This window comes from Papilio polytes, unplaced genomic scaffold, assembly GCF_000836215.1.
Source record: "Papilio polytes unplaced genomic scaffold, Ppol_1.0 DF821845.1, whole genome shotgun sequence".
In the NCBI taxonomy this organism is placed as follows: domain Eukaryota; kingdom Metazoa; phylum Arthropoda; class Insecta; order Lepidoptera; family Papilionidae; genus Papilio; species Papilio polytes.
The window spans coordinates 973,869-985,428 of record NW_013527359.1 but is presented as its reverse complement, the minus strand read 5'-3'; the positions used below and the strand labels follow the sequence as shown (position 1 = coordinate 985,428).

The 11,560-nt window shown below is 36.4% G+C and overlaps 2 protein-coding genes across 2 annotated transcripts in view; both read left to right on the top strand.

Annotated features, from left to right (window-relative positions):
* LOC106107769 overlaps positions 1-1,929 on the top strand; it is a 24,063-nt gene extending 22,134 nt beyond the window's left edge. Inside the window, exons 13-14 of the mRNA XM_013288770.1 lie at positions 7-58; positions 140-1,929. Of these exons, the coding sequence (XP_013144224.1) occupies positions 7-58; positions 140-770 (683 nt within the window). The 3' untranslated portion in view covers positions 771-1,929. The remainder of the gene's footprint in view (positions 1-6; positions 59-139) is intronic.
* A 654-nt stretch (positions 1,930-2,583) lies between these two features.
* LOC106107903 lies at positions 2,584-11,036 on the top strand. Its single transcript, XM_013288918.1, has 17 exons — positions 2,584-2,649; positions 2,721-2,876; positions 2,948-4,132; positions 4,213-4,283; positions 4,350-4,453; positions 4,526-4,685; positions 5,388-5,547; positions 5,944-6,062; positions 6,281-6,380; positions 6,977-7,049; positions 7,643-7,765; positions 7,849-7,989; positions 8,105-8,238; positions 8,408-8,564; positions 8,648-8,747; positions 8,901-8,997; positions 10,362-11,036. Exons 1-17 carry the CDS (start codon positions 2,596-2,598, stop codon positions 10,437-10,439), a joined length of 3,012 nt encoding a protein of 1,003 aa, XP_013144372.1. The 5' UTR covers positions 2,584-2,595; the 3' UTR covers positions 10,440-11,036.
* The last annotated feature ends 524 nt before the right edge of the window (positions 11,037-11,560 follow it).

The window sequence follows — 11,560 nt, the reverse complement described above, 5'->3', positions numbered from 1 at the left end:
TACGAGCGCCATCAATAGATTTAAAAGCTGTCTGGCAAAGTTTACTTCAACGGCAAATGTAAGCCTTCGAAATCGATTTTTGTTTATAAATATTTTGTTTAAAGTACTACATAAACTTACTTAAATGTTCTACTTCCAGATATCGTGCTCACACGATGTCCGGGACGCCGCTAGGATCTCCGCTGGACTCACCAGATCCTCAGCTTACCTTCTCGCTGGCGACCCTGGACTCACAACAACGCCAGGTATCAGGATCCAGCATCCAACGTCACTCGAGCATGGCGCTCTTACCGGCCAGCTCGTACCGATCGCATCTTAACATGTTGGTAGAAGAACGACCCGAAAAAGAAGTTAGAGTTAGTTTCGACGTTCGACCTTACTCCGAATCTCCCCTTCCCCAACCCGTTAGAGGTCCACTAAGTTCGGTGTGGAAGACCGCGCCCACTCCAGAAACACCTTCGGCTAATCTCTCCCCTGCTGATTCGCAAACTTTCTCTTCTCATTTTGTGTCTTCTTCGAGTATCGAAAAGAACGAAGAGAGACCTACTTCTCCCAGTGCACAAGTCACATCCGATGGATGTGAAGATTACTCAGAAGTGTCTCCTTGTAGATGGGAATCGTTTGAAGCTGATCTAGCATTAGCTGATTTAGATGTCGACCCGTCATATAAGCATGCTGTCGAAGAACGCATCTTCCTTCCCGATGATCCTCTCTTGCCGCGCGTTGCTTTACCGGAGCGACCAACGCCGCCGGCGTATTTGGAACTTTGATCCGCGGAGTCGGATCCGGAGTTGGCAGAAGCCTGCTTACATCGGATCCTTAATAGAAAATTCAGTTAGGTAGTTCACAAAATTAATCCCTCTGTGTGAACGTTTATTGTAGCCCTAACTAAGGTCCTTTCCTACTTTTGAAAAAGTCTGACTAATACGACAAAAATATTTGTGACATGACTTGAAAAAAATTTGGATTGAAAAAAATTCTCATTCACGAGAATCAAGGTTGTGGTAGTAAATTTTGAGAGACATATTTTCGAACATAAATGATATTCAAAAATAGATCGGAATATTTTGAATAAAAACATTATTCCTAGAACTTAAGACCCATAACATTATGATACCTTCTCAAATGTATTTGATAACCAATAAAAAATCAAGCGCTACTTTTGCTTGATAATTCCAATTTGTATGCCAACGTTTTACAATTTACAAACTCTCTGTGTCAAATGTAATATAGGGTACCAATTAGTAGCTATTTATACGTTTTCATTACGAAATTTTACGATTCGTCGCTTTTTAAGTCTTCCGTCCTTTTCTTATGATGCATCCTCCCTTTTTAGTATTTTGTAGCATATTCAAGCACTATTCCATGTATTTCTGTAACATTTAATATGTTATTTAAAAATTAATTCGCGGTAAATAAGTATGTTTCTAATCTATTGATATTGTTATAAATGAATGTGGGTTTTCAGTTGTAGTGTAACCATTCTGTACAGGTCATGTGGATATTTGGCGATCAAATTCGCGATATTTTATCTCATGTAATCCATTTAGAATTACACTAAAGCATTTTTATTTCAATATCGCTTCTTTATTTTCAATACGAGCACTCACAAACATCGTCATGTGTTACAATGAAAAATGGTAGTCGAAATAGTGTTGAACGTAGTTGATGCTTCGTTTAATTATATGCATTAAATTAAAAAAAAACCATTAAATGTTTAAAAAATCGCTATAATCGTGAAATGTTCACATAACCTAATCCGGGGACATTTGTATGTCTTTTTTACAAGATAAATTCGTAGTTAGAATCGACTTTCGATGTTTTTGGCTGTGTGTAAATAAAAAAAAATAAAAATTGATGAATCAATTCTGGGTTCTGATTAAAAAATCTTGGAGTATCGGTGAATTTCGGTGTTTTATGTTTAGTTTCGATCAATATATTTCTAATCGGTGAATAAACATTGTCAGTGGTGAAAACTTTTTTTATTTTGCAATCTCTAAAAAGTCCCCAAGTTTTTTCGAATGAAGTGTTAATTTTTTTTAACGATCTACCATTTTTCAGTGTAATACAGAATTAAAACTAAACTTGCATGTATTGCTATATCGCATAGTATTATTTTTTTACTGTAAATAAGTTTTTTTGCACATTTTTTAGTAAAACTAGTCTATAAAATGTAAATCAAATACAGTAGTTATAACAAAAAAATAAGCTGGTTTCGTGAAACAATACATACTTTATCTAAATTTCAACTTGAGGGTAACTAAAAAAAAACTAAACAATTACTAAAATATTGTAGCTAATGTCGTTGGCATTTTTTAAATATCAATGATTTTTTATACTATGCACTTATTAAAATCTCAGATTAAAAAAAAAACAAATTTAAATAATTTCCCAAATTTACATTATTGGTAAGTAATTTATTTTACACTTATTAAAATAAATTAAACCAAATAATGTCCATGTTTGAAAATGTTTACATGTTTATAGCAAACACGTCGTAGTTCCGCTGAAACTCAAACTGGTGCTCCGGGTAGTGCCGCCGATGGAGCTAGGAGTACCCGTAGTAGGGGGTCTACACTTCATTTACAAAGATGGATGACACAACTCCCCGAAGCAGAAGAATTGGACCCACCAGAACCCGATATGGAGGTCACCAAATCGTGAATTAAAATTTGTTACCTGTCCAAAGTCAAAAATGATGTCATAATTCTTTCCCATAGATGTGGAGTATAGAAGAATTGAGAAAGAGATCTAAGGAACTAAATCTACTAGAAGTGGCCGATATTGTAGCAAAGAATGACGAAGCCAAAGAATCGTCTCCAGAAAAGAAAGAAAACGATAGAAGCCCTTCGAAAAGTAGTAATTCTGACAGCCAAGTGAGTGAGCCAATTCTAGAAAAATAGTAGTTACTGATGCCAACTATTTTATTTCATTTTTTTATTTACAGATAACGGTACGGACCAGTCCGGTAGTGGTCGACACGATACCCGTTTGTAGACAGTGTCACAAAAAATGTCTGTCGAAACCAAATAGTCCATTAATATCACAAAAAGAACCACCCATTACGCCTAAACCTAAAAACGAAACCTCACCACAAACATCAGCTTCTAATAAAAGCACTGCCAGCACATGTAGTGCTAACTGTGATAATCATAAGCAAAAGTTTTTCTGCCATTTAGAACGTAAAGGTGCAATCAAAATACGTCCCGAAGACGCTCCAAAAGCTGCTCTAAAAGTAATTGACTCAATAGAACAGAGCCAGAAGATGCTAAAATCGACTTCATACGACTTGAACACTGATTCAGCAATTTTAAACAGTGGTATTACAAGAAGTCGAACCAAAAGTCGCTTGGAACTTAGAAAGGATAATTCAATTATGTCACCTAGCCCTACTTCTAGTAGTAGAAACAGTCCCCTCTCAACTAGTCATACGACTTGTAGTTCTATGGTTTTCAATTCTAGTTCTAATGATTTAAGAATGTCTAATTCCAATATTACTAATCAAGTACAATGTGTTATCGCTCAAGAGAAATATATCAATGAAGTGAAATGCGTCGAAAGTATCACATTAAGTAAACCTCGATCATCCTTATCGAATTATTCTTCTCCAGCATCAGTAAAGAAGGAACAAATAACGAGACAGAAAGCTGAAAATGTACTAAATAAAGTTTTGGGAATGAACATTATAACAAAACATGAAAATATTGGGACACGTTTAAAAACATCATCAGTATTCTTAGATGATGATTCACTACACGAAGATGATAATGATTTTAAAATAGAACGTGGTATGAGAAGATCACCCAGAATGGGTATAGCAGCTGTTAGTAAAATGAATGGAGATATAAGTAAAAAGACTGATATGATTGAGGACCTTAATGCGAATGTTAACGCGAACGATGTCTTGTCAGATGAGGAATTAGAATTGGGTCCACTTATGCTGATGGGTCTGTCTGCGATTAATCCTGCAGCTCATCTTATGCAAGTGGAACCTTTTAAAAGAAGTTCTGATGTAAGCCTCAACAATGTTCACTCGAGACCTGCCAGCCTTTGTTCAGTTAAGTCTGAATCACCCGTGCCTAATATTGCTATAGTTCCACCCACACCTGATTATAATTCAACAAATAAGACTGTAAGTTAGTTTACTTTCATCAATTACTTTTATAAGATTTTTAAATCAAATTTCTTACGGTTGCCTGATTTTCTTTTTAGGATGGTATTATAGATGATTCTCCTGAATCGCCCGATGTGCCTGAAGACCTACCATACGTTTCATTGAAAAGGTTTTTATTTTCTATTTGTAAATTTTAAAACTAAATGCAACTTACTAATGTTTAAATTCATCGTAGGTATGGGACAATGTCAAGCCTCGAAAGGCTACCGTCTGATGAAACGGATGACGGTAACGTGAGATTGACAGCAGCAGATCCTGAGCCAAAACTGCACAATTCAGGTGCATTTCCACGAACAATTTAATATGACTGTGTTTGGATCAAATTGTTCTTAGCCTCTTATCTACTTTTAGTTTCAGCGACAAATACGGTAGCGACCAGCACCGCTGGTGGTATAATGGGATGGACGGCAAGAGCTGGGTCATTTGTTGTTGAGAAAATGAACATTTTTAGTTACACCGAAAGTGTTCCAAATACTTCGATAGCGCATAAACAACCTTCTTTCTTAGAAAGGTATTCCATTTTTTTATTTAAAAGTAATTTAACGTAAAGATTATATAAATGGTTTGAATCGCTGTTTGACATGATTTGTATATTAACAATATTTTTTAAAAAATCTACCTTTACTTTGTAACCATATAACATGCACTTTCCTATCGTAGGTGGACATCGACACAAGATTTCAAAATCCGATAAGTATGTTGTGTGAAGATCTAAAAATAACTTAATTTTGAGTGTTTTAGCTTGAATTACTTAATGAGTTATTTGATTCATTTCTGAACGTTATGTATTATTTGAAGTTTTTTAGCTGTTGAATTAGGGAGTACTAGGATGTGGATTATACATTTTTTCATAGATTTTTTAAATTTACGTTAGATTTTAGTTTGAATCAACTCATAGGCAATTTAGGGAAATCATAAGTTATAAATATAGTTTATTTATATAATTAAAAAAACTACTAAGTTTAGTTGACTTTTTAAAGTTTTTTTTTCTGTAAATAAAAATTAGCCTCCGTTTTAGAATGTTATTAGTTCGTTACTTTAACGATTTATGATATTTTTAATTCCATTAGTAGAAATAAGGTTATCAATTTTATCGTACATTGAAAGGATTTTATAGTTTTTAGGTAGCGAAATATTTTATACAAATAGATTACTCAAGAAGTAGTGTCCAGCCTTTAAGCTGATGTGTAATACCATATTATTGATGACCCAGGTGTTTGGGAGTAAGTGATTGGAAGTCTACATTGGGAACTGAAGAAGGTACCGCAGAGACTGGTGAAGGGAGTGGTGCGAGCGGTGAAGAAGCTTGGGGGACACCATCCTCTGGAGATCTATCAGACAATCTGCCAGATTCTGATCATGGAACACTTTCGGTTAGAATATTTGTATTAAATTAAACAATACTCGAAGTTAACTACAAAGATTCCATAAATATTACGTGAATAGGTAAAGAACATGTACAGTCGTCCATTGTAACAAACTCCGCCTTTTTCTACAAAAAACTACATAAACATAGCAGTGAGTGCAAACGAAGGGATAATAATAAAAATAAAGTAGCCTTGTATCTTAAACGATTTTTTCATACAGAAACATTTATAGTCTGCGTTGTATTGAATTTTGTTCCGCATCTCGTTTTAAAATGTTCAAACGATTTTATCTCTTAAGATGGAACTCCATTATTTTCTCTGACTCTATGTTACCTCTTGATAAAACGCGTATTATATTATAGTTGTGTTAAAATTGTGTGAACAGAAGCATTACCATTACAGTCATCAACTAAGTCATCATCATCATACGCTGGTGATGACGACACGGAACTGATGATGGACGAACTGTTAATGGCACCTACATTAACTGGCCCTACAACTTTAAGACCCTTATTACCCAGGTGAGATTTTATTATCATCTACACAAATTCTGCTTTCTAGCAGCTTTATCTATGAGTTTTGCATTTCGTATCCTGAATTTTTATCCTACTTTTGCATGCATTGCACATTTCTCCCAAATTCGCTTCAGTGTATTTTCAATCATTTAGCTTTCGTAGATGCTATTTTAAATAATATGTATCAGAGAATTGAAGAAACTAACTGATAATGTGTGACGTAGGGATGTTTTTAGGAGAAGACTGGAGCCTTTACTAGAAGAAGACTGTTCAGATAGTGAGAGTGAAGATAACAAGCCCACACCTACCAATTCTGACGACCAGGTGAATATCTTTGATGAACATTGTAAGAGTTATTGCTGAAATCATTGAACACTTTAACCGAGACGAAGTACCTATAGATAGTTAAAACCAAATTAGTCTTAAAACAGTTCTGTACTATGTCGTCATGTGAATTATCTGAATTAAACTCAATAGATAAATGTAGGACACAATCATAGCATGTTGTTCTAATCCCTTAAAAAAAGCATGTTCGTTGCACGATTCCTGCATAAGAATTGCATTGGAATATCGAACTCGTAGTTGCGGTGATTTGCAGGACTAGACTTATTTACGGATACCAAAGTAATTGTGACACAAAAGGAAACAATCACAGACATACTTAGTTAGCAGTTCTAAATTTGTTGACTAGTAAATTGAATCTGGCAGTACCTTGATGGAACACAATCATAGCTTTAGTTGTTTGAATTTTAAGAGGAGATGTAATGTTGGAAAGCTTCTATTCTTTAACCAGAGGTGTAGGTTAGTTCGTGATCGAGTTTCGAGACATCATCATCATTGGCAAACCGCTTAGAGGTGTAGAAAGTAGCTAGGTTATGTCTCACGTTGTGACTGGTCCGCTGGTGCGGCGCTTGGCGCAGGGCAGCGGGCGTGGCCTCGGTGCTGACGACTGCTGCGACGCGCCGCGCCTGCCGTCCTCTGCTTCCGGCCAAGGTGAGTTACGAACAAAAAGAAACAACCAATAACTATAACACAACAAATTACTAATATATCGATACGAGCATTTAGATTTCATGATATTATTTCTGTAAGTAACTTTTGCTCTAATAGATATTTCAAACATTTTCACAATAACAGACTAAGTACACAATCATGTTTCAATATCAAATTTTACTAATAAATTAAGTAAGTTTTTCGAGATCTCCACAAATCACAACATGAACGAGTTAACGTAACCAAGGAAGCATGAAATATGCATGTTTTTTGTATTTTAAACACGGTAAATGTAAGCAGTACAATTTGCTTTGTCTCTTATCCCGTACCTTGTTTCGTCAGTCCAGCATGATCATCGTCTGCAGGCACTTCACCTTTTGTTTTAAATGTTTAAATGCAATCGTAAACATCGATATCTGTAAATAATGTTACTCTTTAATTATTCTTCATCTTTGCAGCTGTTTTGTTTTGTTAGTTTATGTTTTTATGCGCACACTATCTGCTCTATGTGCGATAGCAGTTCCAAGCGTTTTAATATATCGTATCGTAGTTGGTACATGTGATGACTGCTAGTGTTGGGATGTCACCAGCAGCAGAGGACGGGGGTGCGGGCGACGCACGGGATGCTGGAAGGGCGGCCGGTGGTGCCGCCGCGTCAGAGCTGAGCCCAGAGCGGACGCCAACCAACGAAGCGCCCTCGATGCCCTTACAATCTGGTACACTTCAACAATACAAGTCTTTTATCTTTAAATGACGGCAATACAATCCGATGCATTCATTTGTTTCGTGTTTTGTTTAGTTTCAAAAGAATGTGTGGAACGAGCCGGTGCTGTTGTTGGCGGTCGTCGGGGCTCAGCCAGCTCGGCCAGCACGCCCTCCACACTCGAGCGTACTACGATCCACAACCCCACACCCACGCCACTACATCAGCTGTCACCAGGTCAGTCTTTTATAATGATGAATTTGTATGATCTGACCTCAACATAATTAGTATTGCGGATCAGAAGTCGTCTTCAATGTTTTATATTAAACATAATACATATGTTTGGTGCTAGCTTCGGAGCCCCCCTCAGTCCCGGAGCCGAGCCCACCGGAGACCAGGCCGCGGTCTCCGGAGGAACGGCTCAGTCCTCGCGCCGAGATGCGGCTGGCGCTGGACCAGGGCAAGGACATGCTGGCAGAGCAGGAGGTAAAGACTCTAGTAGGCTATTATTCAGTCACTATTATTAATACATCCAAGAACCCTGAATCTTTACCACTCAGTTCTACAAAGTTGTATCAAGCGTAGCATTTTCAATATACCTGTAGCAGAAGATCTACTGTTTCTCTACGTTTGTATCTTCTGTCTGTTTTTGTAGCAGGTTGGCGTGTCCGACCCTTGGTCGTTTCGCGTGGCATGCCAACGGTCGCTGCTGCGGCGGGTGGCGAGCGCCGACGCGGTGACGCTATGCCGCGCGCCCCTTCGCCGCACCGCCCCGCATACTACTTCGCGCAGTTCTGTATATGCTTGGAAGCGTAAGTACAGACACCAACATATAAGTTAATTTTGATAAAACTATAAGTATGCATTTTGTTTTCATAATCGTCGAAATATTCAGTTCCAGAAAACGAGAAAGTTATGGAGATGGAGCAACTGGCACGAGCGGAAGTTCAGACGATGCGTTCGCGGACGCGCTCTCAATGCCAGAACGGGAAGATGTAAGTATTTAATACTTGGTTTCAGTTCATCACAAGACATTTTTCTTTTAAGAGTAAATAAAAAAAGTAAAGGATAACATTCGAAAAACCAAGAAGGGATGTTTCAGCTACTCACTTATTACGAAGCAACCCCTAATGAAATTCTGTTTACAGATTGGGTTTCCTCCGGCGCCGAGCGTCATCCGATAGCCCCCGCCGCGAGCCGTTCCTGCCCGGCGGCGAGCGGCCGTTCTCTCCCCGGCGCACCACCGTGAGCAACCACGGCTATTACAAGATTTGCTTTGTCAATGGCTCCCTCTGAACATCTCACCTACACACATTAGCTTCTGAGCGGTAGCTATGACATATGAACCTTTTTTGACAGCTGTTATGGTGACGCAATTACAGTCAATGTAGTAGATCCCTCTCCTGAAATTCCTTACTATACTTTGTAATAGTAATAACTAAAAGGGGATTTAGTTTAATTAGATGTACCTAAAGTTACTCAGCTGTCTAGTTGTTGTTGGAATAAATAAGTGTCTTAGGCAATTAGCCCTTGCTTTTCTCGTGGCAGAGATAAGGCATTAAATTAGAATAAATAACAGTAGATTAGATAATAAAATTAAGGTGGCACGATTACCATGTCTATCGAATTTTAAAATCTCTTTAGAAAATGTTTTTGAAGACAATAATGTCTTTATTGGTCATACTCTTACTAGACTTAACTACTCGTGTACGGTTTATACATTTTAGTAAGCTTTTGAATTTTCGAGTATTTCTTATGTTGTTAAAGTTACTTCTATTAATAAATCTCAAATATAATTGCGGATTCTGATATAATAATAAAAATTCTTAAATAAAAATTGTTAAAGTAATTTAATCTAATCAAAATTGATACGATAACCTGAATGCCTTTCGGATATACTATTTATGAAAATTGTTACAACTAATTGTATGGTGTTTTAACTAAAATTTATTGGAAACTAAAAGTTTTTCTTGATTTATAATTAACAGCTTTACTCACGTCTACTTTTCTCGGTGATACCACCAACCAGTTACAGACCCTGCCGGGGTCCTTCTTCGGGGCGAGTGTTATTAGGCTTGTTATAGGTCGCGTTGCTCCTTGTACTCTTGAAAAAGGACCCCCACAGGGTTTGAAACTAGTCGGTGTCGTAGAAAAAAAAATTAATCGATTTAAAATTGTTAACATTTACGCAAACGCTAATATAAATGTCCATTGCTTGATATGTTTAGCTTCAATATTTGCTAGTATACTTTGTTCTACGGAACTGATCTGTCCATTTTATTCGGAAATATATTTTCTAAAAAAAAATCCATTGCGCTTTTCACTCACCTTGCTGCTTAGCATTCCTCTCCTATTTACACAGAAATATTTTTAACACAACCAAAAATCTTTTAAATTTATTACATTCAAGCATTATGGTGACCATGCCTTACGGAAATCTAACCAATATGTCCTGCCTCACTGCAGAGTTAGGGTACTCCTGAGGCTTGAACCGCCATAAATTTTGGATATTTTATAGCACATTTAAGATAACACATCCTTTATCTGTCGCACACACTAAATGTTAGTCATAACGATAGAAAATTTTGTGTAACATTCTTTCCTTCCAGGAGAAACACATGGACAAACGATTCTGGAAGCAGGTGAATAAACGAAGGCAATCGCTTGGCTCCATCAGTCAAATATGAACACAAAGTGATGTATTAAACAGTGAATAATGAATAAATCAGATTAATAACATGAACTAGTGAAGTGATTAAAATTAATAAGTAGAAGTGCGGATGAACATTAAAATTTAGTGAAACTGTTCAAATAATTTTTAAAGACAGGTAAGATAAAGAATGCCAAATAGTGTCAAGGATATGAAAGGATTTGCCAAAATAATACGAATGGGACCTCTCGACTTTACTTCATATCGTAGATAGATCTGATAATTGTTAATTAGGCAATATCACATTTGCAAATGTTTGGTCTAAGTGAGAGGCAAAAGCGACATATTCCATTGTTAAAAAGCCGAGTACCACTTGGCATTTTGTATGTCTTTTCGCTTATCCTGCTCGCGAGGACCAACGGGTAAGGCCTAATGTTTGTAATATATTTATTATTTATTGTATAAAATGCCTTCATGTTAGGTGATCTTTTAGGAAGCTTGATATATTTGTATAAAGATCTGTCTCTCTGTGACGCTGTTGACAATTTTAATAAAACGTCTCTTTTATAGAACTCATTGTTATCTAGGTATCTTTAGGTGTATTTCCACGCTATATTTAAAATGTTTTTTTAGTCTTGTATTTAAATCTTCGTTGCACAAATCTTGCTTTAATATAACTTTATAGAATCAAATCGTTTGTAATTTTTCTCATAAAAAGAACTGTTAAATCAACGTAAGTTTTTAAATCAAACGAATTTTGTAGATAACTTGAAAAATATTTCACATTCGAATTTATTTAGTTTATATATGCATCTAGATTTGAAGTAAACGGATTTGTGATTGATTTAAACGACTTTAATAAGATAAGAATAAATGATTTTTATTTGTCAGAGGTTTTATTTCTGCCTTAATGAAAGTTAAACGATATATCTCCGCCTCTACAGGACAAAAACATTCTAGTAGCGATAACGCTAAAAAATGTTTGATACTGACAGTAACTTTCGATATTAAGCTTGCCACGGATTTATTCCTCTAGCTGTCAACCGTGACTTCGCCCGTTCGGTATCAAAAAACTGTAAGAGACTGTTTATTCTTTTAATAATGGAGTCCTCATAATATAACACACGAAAACTCAATTCTTATAATCATTTAAAAAAA

Coding starts and splice junctions, on each gene's coding strand:
- LOC106107903 (XM_013288918.1), top strand. CDS start 2,596: ATGACACAACTCCCCGAAGCAGAAGAATTGGACCCACCAGAACCCGAT. Junction 4,133..4,212: donor ATAATTCAACAAATAAGACT/GTAAGTTAGTTT, acceptor TTTTCTTTTTAG/GATGGTATTATAGATGATTC. Junction 7,050..7,642: donor GTCCTCTGCTTCCGGCCAAG/GTGAGTTACGAA, acceptor TGTCACCAGCAG/CAGAGGACGGGGGTGCGGGC.